Source organism: Denticeps clupeoides, unplaced genomic scaffold (assembly GCF_900700375.1).
Source record: "Denticeps clupeoides unplaced genomic scaffold, fDenClu1.1, whole genome shotgun sequence".
Classification (NCBI taxonomy): domain Eukaryota; kingdom Metazoa; phylum Chordata; class Actinopteri; order Clupeiformes; family Denticipitidae; genus Denticeps; species Denticeps clupeoides.
In genome coordinates, this window is record NW_021629714.1 from 104,718 (window position 1) to 124,376 (window position 19,659).

General features: G+C 52.2%; 4 protein-coding genes across 7 annotated transcripts; all 4 read left to right on the top strand.

Annotated features, from left to right (window-relative positions):
• Nucleotides 1-709: 709 nt before the first annotated feature.
• pfn1 (profilin 1) lies at nucleotides 710-2,074 on the top strand. The gene is made up of 4 exons (XM_028965386.1): nucleotides 710-825; nucleotides 904-1,056; nucleotides 1,493-1,688; nucleotides 1,762-2,074. Exons 2-4 carry the CDS (start codon nucleotides 925-927, stop codon nucleotides 1,857-1,859), a joined length of 426 nt encoding a protein of 141 aa, XP_028821219.1. The 5' UTR covers nucleotides 710-825; nucleotides 904-924; the 3' UTR covers nucleotides 1,860-2,074.
• Nucleotides 2,075-3,607: 1,533 nt separating this feature from the next.
• On the top strand, nucleotides 3,608-7,356 carry eno3 (enolase 3, (beta, muscle)). Its single transcript, XM_028965380.1, has 12 exons — nucleotides 3,608-3,730; nucleotides 4,747-4,832; nucleotides 4,941-5,036; nucleotides 5,240-5,298; nucleotides 5,445-5,514; nucleotides 5,606-5,739; nucleotides 6,035-6,257; nucleotides 6,340-6,537; nucleotides 6,608-6,809; nucleotides 6,881-6,989; nucleotides 7,057-7,115; nucleotides 7,197-7,356. The coding sequence occupies exons 2-12, from the start codon at nucleotides 4,748-4,750 to the stop codon at nucleotides 7,261-7,263; spliced, it is 1,302 nt and encodes a 433-aa protein (XP_028821213.1). The 5' UTR covers nucleotides 3,608-3,730; nucleotide 4,747; the 3' UTR covers nucleotides 7,264-7,356.
• A 2,104-nt stretch (nucleotides 7,357-9,460) lies between these two features.
• On the top strand, nucleotides 9,461-11,910 carry LOC114772516 (zona pellucida sperm-binding protein 3-like). 3 transcript variants are annotated; one of them, XM_028965388.1, is made up of 7 exons: nucleotides 9,461-9,720; nucleotides 9,796-9,827; nucleotides 9,900-10,018; nucleotides 10,282-10,459; nucleotides 10,931-11,042; nucleotides 11,141-11,232; nucleotides 11,648-11,910. In XM_028965388.1, the coding sequence occupies exons 1-7, from the start codon at nucleotides 9,628-9,630 to the stop codon at nucleotides 11,820-11,822; spliced, it is 801 nt and encodes a 266-aa protein (XP_028821221.1). In that variant the 5' UTR covers nucleotides 9,461-9,627; the 3' UTR covers nucleotides 11,823-11,910. The 3 variants fall into 3 exon arrangements, with proteins under 3 accessions (XP_028821221.1, XP_028821222.1, XP_028821223.1); XM_028965389.1 differs by having other exon boundaries at nucleotides 11,165-11,232; XM_028965390.1 differs by having other exon boundaries at nucleotides 9,461-9,827.
• Nucleotides 11,911-12,484: 574 nt separating this feature from the next.
• On the top strand, nucleotides 12,485-17,319 carry LOC114772511 (C-type natriuretic peptide 2-like). Of its 2 annotated transcripts, XR_003743984.1 has the most exons (5): nucleotides 12,485-12,618; nucleotides 13,434-14,146; nucleotides 14,816-15,084; nucleotides 16,350-16,433; nucleotides 16,512-16,536. XR_003743984.1 is itself a non-coding variant. In XM_028965382.1 (2 exons), exons 1-2 carry the CDS (start codon nucleotides 16,311-16,313, stop codon nucleotides 16,737-16,739), a joined length of 351 nt encoding a protein of 116 aa, XP_028821215.1. In that variant the 5' UTR covers nucleotides 14,162-16,310; the 3' UTR covers nucleotides 16,740-17,319. The 2 variants fall into 2 exon arrangements, 1 of the variants encoding a protein (XP_028821215.1); XM_028965382.1 differs by lacking the exons at nucleotides 12,485-12,618; nucleotides 13,434-14,146 and having other exon boundaries at nucleotides 14,162-16,433; nucleotides 16,512-17,319.
• Nucleotides 17,320-19,659: the final 2,340 nt, after the last annotated feature.

The window sequence follows — 19,659 nt, forward strand, 5'->3', positions numbered from 1 at the left end:
GAATGAATGAATGATATTTTATGAGTTGTATGTGTGATTTGATGAGTGTATGAATTAATTATTGTGGTAGTTTCCAGGTGGGTAACACTCTCGCCTATGAACCAGAAGACCCAGGTTCAAATCCCACTTACTACCATCGTGTCCCTGAGTGTCTCCAGGGGGGGACTGTCCCTGTCACTACTGACTGTAAGTCGCTCTGTATAAGGGCGTCTGGTAAATGCTGTAAATGTAAAATGTAATTATGAGTTGAATGAGGCTTAGGTTTAGGATTTATTATGAGTTGTATGAGTGAACAGATGAATAAACGATCTTGTGCAGGACTCAGGATAGAATGCAGGTCTCAGACCTGCCCCAGCAGTGGTGGCCTAGCGGTTAAGGAAGCGGCCCCGTAATCACAAGGTTGCTGGTTCGAACCCCGATCCACCAAGGTGCCACTGAGCAAAGCACCGTCCCCACACACTGCTCCCCGGGCGCCTGTCATGGTGCCCACTGCTCACTCAGGGTGATGGTTAAATGCAGAGGACATATTTTACTGTGTTGCTGTGTATTCACTTATGAGTGAATGAATGATTTATTATGAGTCGTATGAGTGAACAGGTGAGTAAACGAGTGAATGAATGAAACGGAGCGATCTTGTGCAGGACCCAGGAAGGAATGCAGCTGACAGGTCTCGGCCACGCCCCGCCCCGCCCCGCCCCGCTACGTCAGCACGTCGCCGCTGGCGCGTTAGAAAGTTTGAGGAAGTGGGCGCGGGCCCCATATAAACTCGCGCACTTCCTCCTCCTCTTCACTCTGCAGCTGAAGTCGCCAGGAAGGTTCGACCAGGTAACGCCGCTCCCGCTCACCTCTCACCTCTCACCCTTCACCTTTCACCCCGCCTTCCTAACGCGCGCTCCGCCGCAGATCACGTGCATCATCGTCACCATGGCCTGGCAGCAGTACGTCACCAACCTGATGAGCGGGGACTTCGTGCTGGACGCCGCCATCCTGGGCCACGAGGCGGGAGCAGAGTCCGTGTGGGCGTCCAACCCCGGCGGGACGTTCGGCAGGATAACGGTAGGAGTCACCTGGCCCCGCCCTCCTGCCATCCATCATTTCCTTATTTGGTCACGAAGCTGCTTTTGCGCCCTTACGTCGATGTGGTTCGACCTCTGACCTCTTGTGTGTCCAGCAGTGTGGGCGGGGCCACGACAAACGCCTTTCCCCTCGATTTGAACCCGCGGGGGTCTGAAAAACCGAGTGGGCGTGGCCTGTTTTTCTGCCATCACATGACTAGCATGCGGTGGTGTGTGTGAGGGGCGTCTCTGCAGCAGCGTGTCACGGCGTGTCCCGAACACATGGGCGTGTTTTAGGGAAGATGGCCGCCGCCGCCGCCGCGGCGTCTGGGCCTTCGGACGTGACGAGACTCGACCCCTCGCGTCCCGCCTCTGGAATGTGCTGCAGTGATGAACCTGCCTGTTGCAGCTTGTGTGTGTGTGTGTGTGTGTTGCAGCCCGCGGAGATTAAAGCGCTCGTGGCGAACGACCGCAGCGCCATGTTCGCCGGCGGCGTGACTCTGGGGGGACAGAAGTGCACGGTGCTGCGGGACGCCCTCAACGTGGACCAACAGCACACCATGGACATCCGGACAAAGGCCACCGACGCCGACCCCGACACCTACAGCATCTGCATCGCCAAGACCAACAAAGGTACGTACACGCTTACTACCGGGGCGTCCCCGAGCAGGACCCTGCTGACTGTCCCCCCCCGTCTGTCCCTCAGCTCTAGTTCTGGTAAAAGGAAAGAAAGACACGCACGGAGGGAAGCTCAACTTCAAAGCCTTCGAGATGGCAGATTACCTCAGGAAAGCCAATTACTAGACGCCCCATCAGATGACTCCGCCCACTGGGCTGCCCCGCCCGGAAGCGGCCCGCTGTGTCCCCTGGCCGGAGGCATGACTGGCGCCCCGGATCGTCGTGACTGGCCGGGTTCTTCTCATTTTCTGTTTTATTTTATAGTTTTTTTTTTTTTTTTTTTCTGACCTCCACTGAACAAAACGCTGTAAGAAAATTAAAGAGGATTTATTGCGAGTCTCCGACTGTTTCTGCTTATTTCTGTAACGAGACATTTAAACGAAGCCAGGAGGACTGTGATTGGTCGTCCAGGCCGCTGTGGTGGGTGGGCCTGAAGGGCAGGAGGACATAACGTCTGTGTTAGATGTTGAGCTGCAGGAGATCTGCTGTAGGACCAGTCCAGGAGATCTTGTTCATTTGACTGCCAAAGTCACGATGGTCCAACAGGAAGTGAGAATAAAGTCGGGGTTTTTGTGGAACGGCGTCAGCGTTTCTCACACGCCTCTTCATATCCGGATTGTACCGTTTTAACGCCCAAGTACAGCCTGTCATCTTATCTATCGGGTCAAAGGTTAACAGGAAGTGATGACATGAAGGCAGGTGAATAACAGAGCCTCAGTCCAGGAAGTTGAGGCGTTCACGGCGGTCATATTAATCGAATACACAATTCCAGGACTAATTTAGACCCACGAAGGCATATTACACAAGTTCTACACGATGGTCTTCACGCCCCATATCTGCAGGGCTCGTACTGAGTCTGATCGTAGAGAACTTGCGTGCAGTTACGTGGAATTTCATCTGAACCGTACAGAACGGAGTAATAAGAAGGTCAGGAGGTGGCCTCCAAGTCTGCAGAGGGGCCTTGTGGACTTCCTCAAAGCTCGTGGTGAAGCAACCGAGACCTCTTCTCATGCCGTGGGAGGAGAGCTGGTGACCTCTTGTGGAGGCCGCGATTACGTCCCCGGAGATGGAGGAAGGTGAAGAGGAGGATGGACGTGGAGTAAACCAGCGCTGAAGTGTGTGTGTTGGTACGAAGCTGCTGGTAATTATAGCCGCATGCTAAAGGTCAGGGGTTAAAGGAGGAGGTGCGGGAAAGGGTAGAGTGTGTGTGTGTGTGTGATGCCCTTTCCACTCGAACCCCAGCCCGCTCTCACATTTCCCCTTTAAGTCCACCCTGACCTTTCATCTAGAGGTCAAGGTCCATATTAGGGAGCGTCTGACAGAGAGTCCAGAATGGACGTATTGAGCAGGAACCTGAGCAAACGGAGCCGGTGCGAGCGAGCCGCAGGTACTGGCGGTACGGATACAGGTCAAGCGGTATCCGTGGCGATGCACGTTTTCAACGTGAAATAATTCAAAATAAAGGTTTCAAATGGAGAGACAGGGAAGGATTAAATTTACACTAAAATAACGTGCAAGTCCATGTAAATCGCAGTCTGTTCGGGGACAGGACACCCAGAACTCACTGTAACTACTGTAACTCAGGCCGCCTCCTGACCTTCATTATACTCGTTCTGTACGGTCTGCTCTGTCTGTCACTACTGACTGTAAGTCGCTCTGGATAAGGGCGTCTGGTGAATGCTGTAAAAGTAAAATGTAAATGTGAGTCTTTCTCACTTACACACAGAATACGACAAACTTGATCAATTTAAACTAGAAATTGATAAAGGCCGGATACAGATTCGCATTTGTCCTTTCGATCAGAGCAAAAGTACAAAATGCACCACGAGCCCAAACTTCTCCTCCGCCGATACGTTTCAGGTCAAAGCGCGACCTTTCGCGACGGTCCCCAACCCGCCGTCGCCCAGGGAGCGTCTATAAATTCCGCGGGTGGACGCCGGGCGTGCACTCCGAAGTCCGGCAGGCGGTCAGACGTGCAGGCGGACCACGACAGCCAGGTAACGGGGGTCCAGGGGGTCCCGGGGGTCTACACGTCTGTCTCGGGCGACCGTGGTTTCTCTCGACTGGACGCAGGGGTCTCACGTCGCGCTGAAAGCGCGTCCGTCTCCTGTACTCAGGTGACCTTCACGGACGCGTTAATACAGCGGCTTCAGGAGAAGTAGCAACTTTTAAAAACTTTTTTCTATTTATGCGCCCGGTTGAAGGGTCATAGGTCACCGAGAAATGTGTTATTCCTCAAGGTGTGTGGAATTGTGAACTTCGTGCGTCCGAAGTCCGGGCGTTGCGTCACGGTGACGTCACCGAGCAGAACCACGCCCATATCGGCCAAACTGCTCTGGGTGCAGGTGTGAGGCGAGGGTCCGGCACCACTGACCAATCAGACGATCCGGCTCAGATTTAACTTCTGAGCATCTGTCCTGTCCCGACCCCGTCTCGTGGGGCTGTGGGAATTCCGGGAAGGCCACCGGGCAGCTGGAGCGCTTTAAGAGCCCCTTTTAAGGACCTGACCTTTTGTCTGAAAGGTCAGAGGTCAAAGAGAGGCAGTGAGGTGGAATTCTGTGAAATAAAATTGCATTCGTGCTGCGACGTCGTTTCATTTTTATTTTTGTACCGACTGTCTGGATACGCCTTTCCACTAAGGTCACCGTGCGGGGTCACGTTGGCCTTAAAAAGAGGTCCAGACGTTACGTGCCGCGGTGAGGACGAGACGATAAGAGAAGTGTCGCGTCGTGTGAGTGGCAGTGCATGATGGGAAATGGATGTCAGGGCTTATTTAAGACACGCACGCTGCCCTCGTTGCCCCGCCTCTATTTATAGGCCACATCTGAAGCAGCGTGTGTTGGGGGGACGTGGTGCAGTAAAGAGGTCCTAGATGCTGGATTTCAGGAGTAAATCCGCGTTCCGTACTTGTTAAAACGGGAGTGGAGGGAACCGCCTGCCCAGCAGCGGATCTCGGGGTCCAGAACCCCCGGTTGGGCCTCTGAAAAGTTCCTCTGTCTGTCTGTCTTCTCAGGATGTCCATCACTAAGATTCACGCTCGGGAGATTCTGGACTCCAGAGGAAACCCCACTGTGGAGGTGGACCTGTACACTGCAAAAGGTGTGTGTGATACACACACACACACACACACACACACACACACACACACACACACACACACAACCTGGGGAGGATGTGTATTTATTGATTTTACTCCCCGCCTGCAAGGTCATTTCAGGGCCGCCGTGCCCAGTGGAGCCTCTACAGGTGTTCATGAAGCTCTGGAGCTGAGAGATGGAGACAAGGGCCGCTACCTGGGCAAAGGTGCACACACACACACACACACACACACACACACGTACGAGCATACTCACGCATATACACGTATACACACACACGTACGAGCATACTCACGCATATACACGTATACACACACACGTACGAGCATACTCACGCATATACACGTATACACACACACGCGCACACACGTTGGTTGACTCCGTGCTCTGACTGCGTTTGTCCTGCAGGAACCCAGAAGGCTGTCGATCACGTGAACAAGGACATCGCTCCCAAACTGATTGAGAAGGTACTTCGGTCTGGACGCTGTAGATCTGCCTCGCTGCTTTACTTCTGCAGCAACCAGTCTATAGACTCTACATGGAGTGAGCATAGATGTAGTCTTATCATTAAAGGTGATGAAAGTTGACCTCTGACCTCTCGCACTGCTGATAGAAACTGAGTGTGGTGGAGCAGGAGAAGATCGACAAGTTCATGCTGGAGCTGGATGGAACTGAGAACAAATGTGAGTGTCTCTCACTCACTCACTCACTCACACACTCACACACTCACACACACAGAACGTTCTCTTTGATTCTGTCCCGCTGTCACTGTAGCCAAGTTTGGTGCCAACGCCATCCTGGGCGTGTCCCTCGCCGTGTGTAAGGCGGGTGCGGCTGAAAAAGGAGTTCCTCTGTACCGCCACATCGCCGACCTCGCCGGGAACAAGGATGTCATCCTGCCTGTGCCGGTCAGTTGTAGCCTCTCACTCGCTCGCCCTCTCACTCGCTTGTCCTCTCGCCCTCACTCTCTCTCTCTCACTCGCCCTCTCTCTCGCCGTCTCTCTCCCTTTCGCTCGCCCTCTCTCTCGCTCGCCCTCTCTCTCTCCCTTTCGCTCGCCCTCTTGCTCGCTCTCCCTCTCTCTCTGCCTCTCTCTCTCTCTCCCTTTCGCTCGCCCTCTTGCTCCCTCTTGCTCTCTCTCTCGCTCGACCTCTCTCTCGCTCGACCTCTCTCTACCTCTCTCTCGCTCACTCTCGCTCGCGCAGGCGTTTAACGTGATCAACGGCGGCTCGCACGCTGGGAACAAGCTGGCCATGCAGGAGTTCATGATCCTGCCCGTGGGAGCGCAGAACTTCCACGAGGCCATGCGCATCGGCGCCGAGGTCTACCACAACCTGAAGAGCGTCATCAAGAGCAAGTACGGCAAGGACGCCACCAACGTGGGGGACGAGGGCGGCTTCGCGCCCAACATCCTGGAGAACAACGAGGGTTCGCTGCCCGCCGCCAGCCCGCGTAGAAGCTTCTGGAAGCGCGCGTGATGTACGTTGACGTGCGCCTTGTGTGTCCGCAGCTCTGGAGCTGCTGAAGTCCGCCATCGAGAAGGCCGGGTACCCGGACAAGATCATCATCGGCATGGACGTGGCCGCGTCCGAGTTCTTCAGGAACGGCAAGTACGACCTGGACTTCAAGTCCCCCGACGACCCGGCCAGGCACATCTCAGGAGAGCAGCTGGGAGATCTTTACAAGAGCTTCATCAAGAACTACCCAGGTACCTGCAGGGAGACACGCCCACACAGCGCGAGGGCGACGCCCAGCAAACTCACTCTCCCCCCTCCCAGTTCAGTCCATCGAAGACCCGTTCGACCAGGACGACTGGGACAACTGGACCAAGTTCACCGGCTCCGTCGACATCCAGGTCGTGGGCGACGACCTGACCGTCACCAACCCCAAGCGCATCCAGCAGGCGGTGGAGAAGAAGGCCTGCAACTGCCTGCTGCTGAAGGTCAACCAGATCGGCTCCGTCACCGAGTCCATCCAGGCGTAAGTGTTGGGGTGGGGGCGGGGCGGGGCCCGTGCGGTGCTGACCCCGCCCCGCCCGTTCTTCTCCGCAGCTGCAAACTGGCCCAGTCCAACGGCTGGGGGGTGATGGTGAGCCACCGCTCGGGCGAGACGGAGGACACCTTCATCGCGGACCTGGTGGTGGGACTGTGCACCGGACAGGTAGGTGTCCCGGCGGCGCGTGCGGCGCTCCGACCTCCGCTGACCCGCGTTCTCCCGCCCGTCCCAGATCAAGACCGGCGCCCCCTGCAGGTCCGAGCGTCTGGCCAAATACAACCAGCTGATGAGGTGAGGTGTTCCTCCTCACGTCGGGGTTCCACGTGGTCCCCACCAGTCGCTCGTCCTCAACGCTCTCTCGTCCCTCCGCAGGATCGAGGAGGAGCTCGGCCAAAAGGCCAAATTCGCCGGGAAGGACTTCCGCCACCCCAAACTCTGAAGTGCAGCACGATGTCCCCCTCAGTCCATGTAAACACACCTCACATGTCCACCGTGTCCAAGGACGCCAACAATAAACTTTTTTCAAAATGGATGTCGTGTGTGGATTTTTTTATTTCTTCTTCTAAATAAAAATCTTGGTCCGTATTATAAACTAAGATCTTCATCGTCCTGGTTCTCGTCTCTGGAACCCAGCCTTTTAGAACCGACCAAATCATGTCCCTCCCAGACCAGCAGCGTAATTAATAATAAAAATGGACAATGACCAGCATGCAGCGCCATGTAGATGGAGCTGTGGTCTCCAGAACCTGCTAGGTTGGGGGCGGAGTCTTTATTGATCCCAGTAACCAGCATGCACTGCTGTGTAGATGGAGCTGTGAGCTCCAGAACCTGCTGGATGGAGGGGCGGAGCCTTTATTGATCCGAGTAACCAGCATGCACTGCTATGTAGATGGAGCCGTGGTCGGACCAGCGGAGGAACGTGGTCTCCAGAACTTGCTGGATGGAGGGGCGGAGCCTTTATTGATCCCAGTAACCAGCATGCACTGCTGTGTAGATGGAGCTGTGGTCTCCAGGACCTGCTAGGTTGGGGGCGGAGTCTTTATTGATCCCAGTAACCAGCATGCAGCACCGTGTAGGTGGAGCTGTGGTCTCCAGGACCTGCTGGATGGAGGGGTGGAGCCTTTATTGATCCCAGTAACCAGCATGCACTGCTGTGTAGATGGAGCTGTGGTCTCCAGGACCTGCTAGGTTGGGGGCGGAGTCTTTATTGATCCCAGTAACCAGCATGCAGCACCGTGTAGGTGGAGCTGTGGTCTCCAGGACCTGCTGGATGAAGGGGCGGAGCCTTTATTGATCCCAGTAACCAGCATGCACTGCTGTGTAGATGGAGCTGTGGTCTCCATAACCTGCTAGGTTGGGGGTGGAGTCTTTATTGATCCGAGTAACCAGCATGCACTGCTATGTAGATGGAGCCGTGGTCGGACCAGCGGAGGAACGTGGTCTCCTGGACCTGCTGGATGGAGGGGCGGAGCTTTTATTGATCCCAGTAACCAGCATGCACTGCTGTGTAGATGGAGCTGTGGTCTCCAGAACCTGCTAGGTTGGGGGCGGAGTCTTTATTGATCCCAGTAACCAGCATGCAGCACCGTGTAGGTGGAGCTGTGGTCTCCAGGACCTGCTCGATGGAGAGGCGGAGCCTTTATTGATCCCAGTAACCAGCATGCAGCACCGTGTAGGTGGAGCTGTGGTCTCCAGGACCTGCTCGATGGAGAGGCGGAGCCTTTATTGATCCCAGTAACCAGCATGCGGCACCGTGTAGGTGGAGCTGTGGTCTCCAGGACCTGCTGGATGGAGGGGCGGAGCCTTTATTGATCCGAGTAACCAGCATGCACTGCTATGTAGATGGAGCCGTGGTCGGACCAGCGGAGGAACGTGGTCTCCAGAACTTGCTGGATGGAGGGGCGGAGCCTTTATTGATCCCAGTAACCAGCATGCACTGCTGTGTAGATGGAGCTGTGGTCTCCAGGACCTGCTAGGTTGGGGGCGGAGTCTTTATTGATCCCAGTAACCAGCATGCAGCACCGTGTAGGTGGAGCTGTGGTCTCCAGGACCTGCTGGATGAAGGGGCGGAGCCTTTATTGATCCCAGTAACCAGCATGCACTGCTGTGTAGATGGAGCTGTGGTCTCCAGAACCTGCTAGGTTGGGGGCGGAGTCTTTATTGATCCCAGTAACCAGCATGCAGCACCGTGTAGGTGGAGCTGTGGTCTCCAGGACCTGCTCGATGGAGAGGCGGAGCCTTTATTGATCCCAGTAACCAGCATGCAGCACCGTGTAGGTGGAGCTGTGGTCTCCAGGACCTGCTCGATGGAGAGGCGGAGCCTTTATTGATCCCAGTAACCAGCATGCGGCACCGTGTAGGTGGAGCTGTGGTCTCCAGGACCTGCTGGATGGAGGGGCGGAGCCTTTATTGATCCCAGTAACCAGCATGCACTGCTATGTAGATGGAGCCGTGGTCGGACCAGTGGAGGAACGTGGTCTCCTGGACCTGCTGGATGGAGGGGCGGAGCCTTTATTGATCCCAGTAACCAGCATGCACTGCTATGTAGATGGAGCCGTGGTCGGACCAGTGGAGGAACGTGGTCTCCTGGACCTGCTGGATGGAGGGGCGGAGCTTTTATTGATCCCAGTAACCAGCATGCACTGCTGTGTAGATGGAGCTGTGGTCTCCAGGACCTGCTAGGTTGGGGGCGGAGCCTTTATTGAATCCAGAGGAGGGGTGTCCAGGCTTCATGATGATTGGCTCGTTCCCTCAGCAGCGGCCAGTTTGAAGTCGCGCTGCACCGGAAGTCGCCCGGACGAGGATGAAGCGCGTCGCTAGAAGAAGAAGGTGTGTCGCCATGCGTCGCGCCGCGTTGCTCGTGTGCGCGCTGTGCGCCTGCGCGCTGCCGGTGGAGGTGAGGAAGGAGATCCGCGGTCTTCTCCACACACGCGGCTCTCGGTAGAATCACGCGTTTCTGCGCCGATTGCAGGTGACCGACTCCGGGCGGAAACGGTACCCGCGGTAGGCCCCGCCCCGTTCTGCAGACCCGCCTCGCCAGGATCACGTGGTCACCTGTCTGTCTCTCCCACGCAGCCGCAGTGAAGGTGAAGACGTCGCCATCATGCCGCCTGCTGACCTTCGACCTCACCGAAGGCCCCAGACTGCGCTGGTCCTGCACGGCCTGCTTGATTTCTCCTTCAGCCTCATGACTGGTCTGTGGAGACGTGTCTACACGCTCACACCACCAAACACTTCCATTTACACACTTGTCCAGAGCGACTTACACTCAGTAGTTACAGGGACAGTCCCCCCCTGGAGACACTCAGGGTTAAGTGTCTTGCTCAGGGACACGATGGTAGTAAGTGGGGTTTGAACCCGGGTCTTCTGGTTCATAGGCGAGTGTGTTACCCACTAGGCTACTAGCACCCAAACACCCTTTGCAGCTGTGTGTGTGTGTTTGTGTGTGTACATCCAGACGATTGGTCTGCTGCTTCAGACTCCAGAACGTTCCGTCTGGGCCAGATGATGAACCTCCAGGCATCTGTAAAGCTCTATGGCCACGCCCACCTGCGATTGTTCGTCGACCACTGTGTGGCCACGCCCGGCACGGGAGGAGGGCTGGACAGCAGATACACAATCGTCGACGACTTCGGGTGTGACGACAAAACTTCTTACAGGTGAACAGCGGGCATTTAAACCAAAGTTCTCACGGTGTGTGTGTGTACGTGCGTGTGGGGTGTATGTATGCGTGTGTATTGTGTGTGTGTACGTGCGTGTGTGTGTGTGTGTACGTGCGTGTGGGGTGTATGTATGCGTGTGTATTGTGTGTGTGTACGTGCGTGTGTGTGTGTGTGTACGTGCGTGTGGGGTGTATGTATGCATGTGTATTGTGTGTGTGTACGTGCGTGTGGGGTGTATGTATTGTGTGTGTGTACGTGCGTGTGGGGTGTATGTATTGTGTGTGTGTACGTGTGTGTATTTTGTGTGTATGCGTGTGTATTGTGTGTGTGTACGTGTGTGTATTTTGTGTGTGTGTGTATGCGTGTGTATTGTGTGTGTGTGTGTGTGTGTGTATGCGTGTGTATTGTGTGTGTGTACGTGTGTATGCGTGTGTGTGTGTGCAGGTGTTTGGTCGACAGTCAGGTCTCCAGCTCTGGTTTCCTGGCTACTCCCTCTGACAGCGTGGTGAGACTCCGCATCCAAACCTTCCGCTTCACACACCAGACCAGCGACCAGGTACCAACCCGGTCACGTCAGCCCTGACCCTCCGCCCACCGTGTTATCACCCTGACCTCTGACCCCAGCTGACCTGCCCCTCTGTCTGACCGTCTCAGGTTTTCATTCACTGTGTCCTGAAGGTCGCAGACGCCGACAAGTCTCCTTACGACCTGGCAAAGAGCTGCAATTACAACACACACACTGAAAGGTTAGACGCACACACACACACACACACACACACCACCACACACATACACACACACACACACATTTCCAGCATTTACCAGACGCCCTTATCCAGAGCGACTTACTATCAGTAGTTACAGGGACAGTCCCCCCCTGGAGACACTCAGGGTGAAGTGTCCTGCTCAGGGACACGATGGTAGTAAGTGGGGTTTGAACCTGGGTCTTCTGGTTACCCGCCAGGTAACTACCACCCTGTTGTTGCTCTGATTGAAGTAGTTCGTTACATTGAGTAGTTTGTGATGAACCTTCTGGTTCTGGTGATGCTGTGTTTGGAACCTGGAGAAGGTGGAGCTGGCCCCCAGACCAGGGGTTCAGGGGTTCAGGGGTCACTCCACATCAGGCCAGCAGCTTCATGGACTCTGACCTCTGCCCTGCAGGTGGGAGGAGCTTGATGGAGAAGAGGATGTGTGTCGTTGCTGTAAGACCCTGTCGTGTGGGCGGAGCAAAAGACATTCACGCCACGCCCCTTTGGTGCAGAGTGATGCTGGAGAGGTGGTGATTGGTCCGCTCTCCATCCTGCCTGAGGAAGGAGACAGGAGTCTCACACACTGACACACACACACACACACACACACACACACTGTCCTTTGTCTGACGTCAGTGCTGTGAAGAGCTGAAAGGACCTGAGGATTTCAACTTGAAGGGTGTGTGTTGCTTGGCAATGACCATTAGGCAGAGAATTGAGTTTAACACACACAGCTCTGTGTGTGTGTGTGTGTGTGTGTGTACACTTATTATTTTTGGTGTTTACTTCAAATCACTGTAACACTTTCTCATTTTGTGTATATTTTTTATTTTAATTAAATGTGAATTATGTGAAATGAGTGGACTGGACAGAGTTGTGTGCTTTCTGTCTTTTATTAACCTCACTGTACTTTACTGTGTATGAAGCTTGTGTGTGTGTGTGTGTGTGTGTGTGTGTCTTGGCTGGGCTCCTGTGCTGTAGAAGACCGCTGTTTCTCCTTCCAGCGTACAGGGGGCGCTGTGGTCACGGAATTGGAAACATTTTGGAGTAGAAATTAGACATCGGAAGTGAACGTATGAGGTACATCGTGTACGGCAGTGGTCCTCAGCCTGCGTAAAAAAGAAATAAATAAAATTAATAATAAATGGTTTTTCAATTCATTTTTTAAAATGTATTAAACAAACTTTGAACAATATTTTTGTCACATAAAATCATTTCGGTGATCATGTTTTCATATATGCGCAGAACTGACGCAACTATGAACTGATGTAATTCCAAGCGCGCTCTGACGGGTTTAAAACGATCATCAACTAACCATCAAAATGGACAAATGTGTTATTAGAGGAGAAAAAAGATGAAGGAACACATGCATCAGCAATGAAGGTAGGAGAGAGCTACCTTCAATGTGCAGTCAACGAGCGAGGAGGACAGCAAAACATGAGAAGACATTTCGAACCCACCCACGCCACTTTGGACAAGAAATGTCCACTTGGATCTCAGGAAAGAGCTTTCTAGATAACTAGTGGCATCGCTGAGCAGAATACAATGCGAGCTAGCTTAAAAGTGTCTCAGGCCGTGACATTAGCGAACCGTTCAGTGACGGGAGCTAGTTAAGAACGGTTTTCTGGAAACACAAGAACGAGATCATTCGTAGGATAAAACGTTTGCAGCTCAGCAGCGACACGGTTACTCGGCGAATTTCTGAAGGGTCTGAAGATTTGACAGAACAACTAAAAACTAAGCCAACCACTGCTTCAGCTCTCAGTTTGGTTACAGACGATTTATTCGCGTTGAAATCGAGCGAAAATTCATAGAGCTCTTAGTGAAGCAGGCAAAGACATGAACATACCGGCATCCTCACTTGTCTCCGTCACTACTGACGGGAAAACGCAAGGGTCTCGTCGCTGAAATGCGACTTGTTGGCATTTGACTGTATTGTGCATCAGCAAGCACTATGCAGCAAGTTGGTAGATGGATACTTGGTGGAGGTTATGGACACCGTGGTCAAGGTGGTCAACTTTAATTGCCTACGGAGACCTCATTCTGCACAGTGAAGTGAGAAGTCGTGGGAAAGTCTTGAATCGCTTTTTGGCTGTCCTCCCCGAGATAGTTCACTTTCTTAATGACATCGGCGAAGGAGAAAGATGTCCAGTCTTGAGAGACAATGAGTGAAAAAACGAGTGTTGCTTTTCTTGCAGATGTCACAGCTCACCTAAACAAGCTGAACCTGGTGACGTCAAGGTGACGGAAACCCTGTTGATGACCTGCTGGGCTGCGTTGAGAGTACACTGCACAACTCCAACTCACTTTCCGCGTGTGAATGACGCGTGTGACGGTGTACTGGACACGCAACAGAGAGAACGACTCGTTAAAACTGTCAGTCAAATGCAAGAAAAATTCATCTCTGGTTTTACTGATTTTGAGAAAATAAAATACGCAGGACATTTAATCAGAGAGCCATTCACTTTCCCCGTGGGAAAAATCACGGACGCGCTCGAAGATTTACATTTCCAGCACTTATCCAGAGGGACTTACAGTCAGTAGTTACAGGGACAGTCCCCCCCCGGAGACACTCAGGGTTAAGTGTCCTGCTCAGGGACACGATGGTAGTAAGTGGGGTTTGATCCTGGGTCTTCTGGTTCGTAGGCGAGTGTGTTACCCGCTAGGCTACTACCACCCTAGGGTAGATGAACTGATGGATGTTCAGCCAAACCGCACAGCCGTCATCCTCAGTTGCAGAAATGTGGACAAAACCTCAGATTATTACGTTCAAAAGTGCTTCCATATTTGGATCCACATACGTTTTCTGCAATGACGCGCATCAAGTCACGTTTCATGGTGCTGTTCCTCCTTTTGAGCCGAATTTCACCAAATTGGTCGGCTCCCGACAACATCAGGGGTCCCATTAATGGTAAGTAGAATTATACTCTCGAATGATAATAATACATCTAACTGTAATCATTTTAGATGCATAATACCTGGTTATTGAGCGTTGGTGACGTCATCTGTAGATAAAATGCGACTTGCTGCGTGCCTTCATTTCGTATTCCGGCGTGTAGATTACGGCCGATGGGCCGCGCTGGAACAATGGTTTAGTCCAACAACTTCCTGGTCAATTCCATTTTTGTTAAAATGTGTAAGAAGCGTGTTTCACACCTCAGTTCGTTCTAGAACCTTCTCTGCTGATGGGTCAGACGTGGTGGAAGTAAACGTACGCGGGATGTCTGTTGCCTTGACGATAGAATATTATATTACATGATACATTTGAAAACTTCACCCATAATTCACTCTTCTGGCATCATGTGATGGTGTTTGGTCATGATCTCGCCAGAAGGGACCAAGCATGACAATATGAACAGACTGGTACAGTGGAGTTGGCCTAAATGTGTAATCAGAGGTCAGAGGTCATCAGTAGCACCTTCTGTGCGAACTGTGGGGGTCGAATCCCCATGCGTCACAGTGGAAGAGTGATGGAGGGACGTACGCAGACGAGAGGAAGAGGGAAAGAAAGGGGTCTTCAGTGGCTCCGCCCCTTGCTATTTGTCACAGATCCATCCATCTTTCCCTCCATTTTCTCCAGCACAATGGGACACACACGCCAAGCCCCTCTCCCGTCCTCGCCTGTCTCCTCTCGTCACCACAAGCCAATGACCTGATTTACGGCGGAGCTTCTACCCTCGATTCTCCAGCATCACCAGGGGAACGACGGATCATCTACGTTCCTGAGATGCCGTTTTATGTCAGTTCTCTACGATCCCAGCGTATCCAGAACGATGCCTGGAACATGGACCACCATTTCATGACTGGTCATCTCTCTGATCCTCCAACACTGCACCACCATCTCTCAAGGTACTAGGAGAGCATTTAGCTAGACTCTGTCTTGGTGGAATGAACGTCCACTAGATCTTTTCTAGGAAATATGTCCCGATCGGGTCCTAGTGAGGGAATGAGGTCCTTCGCTCCGGATAAGATCTCACATCTGCGGCGGCTTTAATGACCTGCCCACCCTCCAGCTGGCTTTTCCACGTTCTCACCTGCTGCTCATCTCTTAGGAGACTCCTTCAACGTGTCCAACTATTGGCTGCGAAGCTCCGAGCACAGAGGAGGACATAGTTTCTGAATGGGCCGCCGTTTCCAGGGGGAACTTTTATAAGGGGCGGGTCCTGATAAGGTCAGAGGTCGCACACAGTGGGACAGTAAACGAATACATGAATTAACAGCATATTCTGGGTTAATCTGTGGGGTGTTCCTACTGTGAGGAACCACACCAACGTGCACCCGTATGAATCAGAGGCCATGTGACCTGACAGAGGTAACCACGGGGACGGAGCGAATGGGATGGGAATGGAGGCGTGGGAACAGGACGGCTGCTGGACACCAGAGAGAAGGGAACACTGTAGGTGGGACATGTACAGAGACTTAGGTGTGGTGAAGACCCAGAAGATCTTGATTGTCATTACACTGAAGCAGGATTCAATACTGACCTGTAAACTGTAGACTGTTCACCTGTCTGGAAGATTCTGGACGTTCCTCACCTCACGTTACAGTGGGTGGACTGTAGGTCTCAGGGTCAACAGGAACTCTGGCCAACATGTCTATGCATAAGTAAGACTATGAACCGCCAGGCCAGTTCCAACACAGGAAGGAGGACCCTCAGCATCTTCTAACGTCCATGTACTACCTCTAATAATGAGTGATGAATTGTTGGAAATCTGTCTCCTGTGTCCAGGTGGTTGTCCATTCTTTGTGGTTCGGTCCTCTGCAGACACTTTCTTCATAAAAAATAAACAGCCTTGTGTGTGTGTGTGTGTGTGTGTGTGTGTGTGTGTGTGGAACGTGAAGTGGGCGGGGTTTATTAGGGGCAACGCCGTCATGTTGCCGCTGGCGACGCTGTGGAATCTGTGACGTCACAGCGATGCTCCTTTAAAAGACACCCGCCGCTGACCCCCTCACCCAACCGACCCGTCCTGGTCCTCCACAGGACAGAACCTCCAAGCAACGCACAACTGACGTTTTATTAACGTCTCAAAACTTCGCACGAAAAGCGGAGCACTTTTCATTTATCCTAAACAAAGATGTCTTGGTCTTCTTCCTCTAACCTGACCTCCCATCAGCTGTGCTTCCTCCTGTGCTTCACCCTCTTCCTCGCCGCAGCAGAGGTGGAGAGTCGTCCGTCGGCAGACAGAGCGGACGCTCAGGTGAGGGACGGACCTCCTCCAGGACCGGTGTCTCGTGTTTCTAGACTCCTGACCCGAGTGTCATTTCTTTAAACGCAGATTCTGGAAGAGCTGTTCGGGCCTCAGATCCGCACACTCATACTGGCAGACCCAGAGGTCACCGAGGGGTCAAACCCGGCAGAATCTGACCGGGCGGCGCCGCGCCACCTCGTGGAGTTGGTGATCCAGCAGAGGAAGTTCCGGGGGCGGAGCAGGAAGCCGCCGCCACGCGGCTGCTTCGGCCTGAAGATGGACCGGATCGGGGTAGTTAGTGGCCTCGGCTGCTGAGCTTCCTGTTGCTGCGAGGACACGCTCGGTCACATGACCGCGTGGCTTCATCACCTGCTTCTCTGGGCGAGAACCGTGTAGTTTATGTCCCCCGACGACCCCGCCAGCTTCTTCTGGTGTGTACCTGTGACCCGAGGTTCTTCCACGTTGGATCCCTCAGTGTGTGTGAGTGTGTGTGAGTGTGTGTGTGAGAGTGTGTTGACCCGACAGAGATTCTGTTGTAACGATCATTATTAAGCAGCGGAATGAGAGATCGCCTTAACGCCATCGCGACCCCGGCGACTGTGTGCTGCGCGTGTGTGTTATTTATTTGTAGTGTGTAACGTTACTGACGCAAGGTGTGACATCCTGTAGATCTCTGTAGACTAGACCGAGCACGTTATTATTAAAGACCCAATCAGAATTAAATGTGAACTCACATTTGTCAATTGCTGTGATTTTAACACAACTAATTAGCTTCTGAAAGCTGTTTACAGATGCTATACAAAATGTATTATTTCAAATGTGTATGTTGTGTGTTGATTTCATTAAAAATACCATATTCACAGTGAACAAAATTTTTATTTTATTCAAAACCATTTCCCCCTAGATTTCTTAATAAAAAATATTTTTGACACTAACTGCTTCTGTGTGTTCAATGTAAAATCATTTGGCTTTTGCTTAATAATTAACAGCTTTCATTTGATAAACATAATGTAATTACGCCAGTAAACGCTGGCGGCGCTGTTGGTGGCTGCACTTCGCCGGTCGGCCGCTGCAGCCGCGGTGGCGCTGTGGCCCGCAGAGCGGTGGCGGCCTCCCGGCACCACAAGCGCAGAAGAAGGCGCCGACTGACCCGTTTCGGCTCGGAAAACAAACAAAACAAACACGCCGCGTCTCCCGCGTCCCGCGTCCTCGTCCTCCTGAGCCGCGTCCACCATGTCGGCCGTGCAGCGCATGAAAGTCGCCAACGAGAGACACAGCAAGACCATCACGCAGCGCGGACACGTCCAGAAGACCACGGTAGCGGCGAGGCCACACGTCACTTCTGCATTTCTCTTCATTTCTCTTCTGCTTCACGTTCCACTTTAAGCCCCATTTACTATGGACCATATGTACAAGAAATACTTTTAAAGGTCCCCTGAAATTAAAATGTTAATACGATGTCCCCGAGCCTGTCTCTGGTCCTGCAGTGGCTAGAAACGGTGACAGGGGTAAAGAGTGTTTGGTCGTTCTGCTTCACTGTTTAGAGAGCAGCAGCTCAGACAGTCCCATCTGGAATTTGTCCCCTTATGACGTCATAAGGGGACAGGTTACCTACCGTTTCTCATGCTTTTCCCACCCCGTCCCTAAAACATCATTGTGGTTGGTGGATGGTGTTGATGACTTTATTTCCCGCTCAACCTCTATTGGACGCTCTCCTCCTCGTCACGCCTCTCTCCTCCTCATTAGCATTTAAAGCTACAGATGGTGAAATGGTGCATCCTGGGAAATCTCATTGTGGCACTGGATGAAAGAGGCTGTAATTCTGCACCGAGGCTGAATTTCGGAAAGAAATTTAAAACGGGACCAGTGTATATGTAATACAAATCAAAACTAGATTTCTGTACGATTTCATTCTAAAATAACGAACATTTAATGTTTTTAACTGACACGTGGACATATGTACACAAATAAAGACGCACTAATTATTCTAAGCAGCCCCGCTGTACTTCACAGTGCAAATTCAGAGATTTAAGTCTTCCGTAGTTTATTCTGAAAGTTTCCTGGAACTATGTTTATGTAATTATGTTAAGTTTGTATTGTTGTTGTGTTTGTGGGAAGGATGTGATGTGTAGTTTGTGGTGGATTCGTGTATGTAGTTTACGTCTGAACAGTGTAGTTATTGTGTGTGTCTGTAGTTTACGCATGAACCGTGGAGTTGTTGTGTGTGTGTGTAGTTTACGCATGAACCGTGGAGTTGTTGTGTGTGTGTGTGTAGTTCTGCATGAACCGTGGAGTTGTTGTTGGGTGTGTGTATGTGTGTGTAGTTTCTGCATGAACCGTGGAGTTGTTTTGTGTGTGTGTGTGTGTATGTGTGTGTAGTTTCTGCATGAACCGTGGTAGTTTTGTGTGTGTGTGTGTAGTTTATGCATAAACTGTGCAGTTGTTGTGTGTGTGTGTAGTTTACGCATGAACCGTGGAGTTGTTGTGTGTGTGTGTGTGTGTGTGTGTAGTTTACGCATGAACTGTGCAGTTGTTGTTGTGTGTGTGTAGTTTACGTCTGAACCGTGTAGTGGTTGTGGTGTGTGTGTGGTTTACGTCTGAACCGTGTAGTTGTTTGTTGTGTGTGTGTGTAGTTTACATCTGAACCGTGGAGTGGTTGTGTGTGTGTGTGTGTGTGTGTGTGTGTGTAGTTTACGCATGAACCGTGGAGTTGTTGTGTGGGTGGTAGTAGCCTAGTGGGTAACACACTCGCCTATGAACCAGAAGACCCGGGTTCGAATCCCACTTACTACCATTGTGTCCCTGAGCAAGACACTTAACCCTAAATTGCTCCAGGGAGACTGTCCCTGTAAATACTGATTGTAAGTCGCTCTGGATAAGGGCGTCTGATAAATGCTGTAAATGTAAATGTAAATGTAAATGGTGTGTGTGTGTGTAGTTTACGCATGAACCGTGGAGTTGTTGTGTGTGTGTGTGTGTAGTTTACGCATGAACTGTGCAGTTGTTGTTGTGTGTGTGTGTAGTTTACGTCTGAACCGTGTAGTGGTTGTGTGTGGTTTACGTCTGAACCGTGTAGTGGTTGTTGTGTGTGTGTAGTTTACGTCTGAACCGTGTAGTGGTTGTGTGTGTGTGTGTGTGTGTGTGTAGTTTACGTCTGAACCGTGTAGTGGTTGTGTGTGTGTGTGTGTAGTTTACGTCTGAACCGTGTAGTGGTTGTGTGTGTGTGTGTGTAGTT

What these genes read in the sequence shown, in the direction of transcription:
- eno3 (XM_028965380.1), top strand. Translation starts at nt 4,748, where the DNA reads ATGTCCATCACTAAGATTCACGCTCGGGAGATTCTGGACTCCAGAGGA. An exon ending in GGACCTGTACACTGCAAAAG is followed by an intron (nt 4,833 to 4,940) that starts GTGTGTGTGATA and finishes CCCGCCTGCAAG; the next exon opens with GTCATTTCAGGGCCGCCGTG. An exon ending in CATCCTGGAGAACAACGAGG is followed by an intron (nt 6,258 to 6,339) that starts GTTCGCTGCCCG and finishes GTGTGTCCGCAG; the next exon opens with CTCTGGAGCTGCTGAAGTCC.
- pfn1 (XM_028965386.1), top strand. Translation starts at nt 925, where the DNA reads ATGGCCTGGCAGCAGTACGTCACCAACCTGATGAGCGGGGACTTCGTG. An exon ending in GGACGTTCGGCAGGATAACG is followed by an intron (nt 1,057 to 1,492) that starts GTAGGAGTCACC and finishes TGTGTGTTGCAG; the next exon opens with CCCGCGGAGATTAAAGCGCT. An exon ending in CATCGCCAAGACCAACAAAG is followed by an intron (nt 1,689 to 1,761) that starts GTACGTACACGC and finishes TCTGTCCCTCAG; the next exon opens with CTCTAGTTCTGGTAAAAGGA.
- LOC114772511 (XM_028965382.1), top strand. Translation starts at nt 16,311, where the DNA reads ATGTCTTGGTCTTCTTCCTCTAACCTGACCTCCCATCAGCTGTGCTTC. An exon ending in CAGACAGAGCGGACGCTCAG is followed by an intron (nt 16,434 to 16,511) that starts GTGAGGGACGGA and finishes CTTTAAACGCAG; the next exon opens with ATTCTGGAAGAGCTGTTCGG.
- LOC114772516 (XM_028965388.1), top strand. Translation starts at nt 9,628, where the DNA reads ATGAAGCGCGTCGCTAGAAGAAGAAGGTGTGTCGCCATGCGTCGCGCC. An exon ending in GGGCGGAAACGGTACCCGCG is followed by an intron (nt 9,828 to 9,899) that starts GTAGGCCCCGCC and finishes TCTCCCACGCAG; the next exon opens with CCGCAGTGAAGGTGAAGACG. An exon ending in CACACCAGACCAGCGACCAG is followed by an intron (nt 11,043 to 11,140) that starts GTACCAACCCGG and finishes TGACCGTCTCAG; the next exon opens with GTTTTCATTCACTGTGTCCT.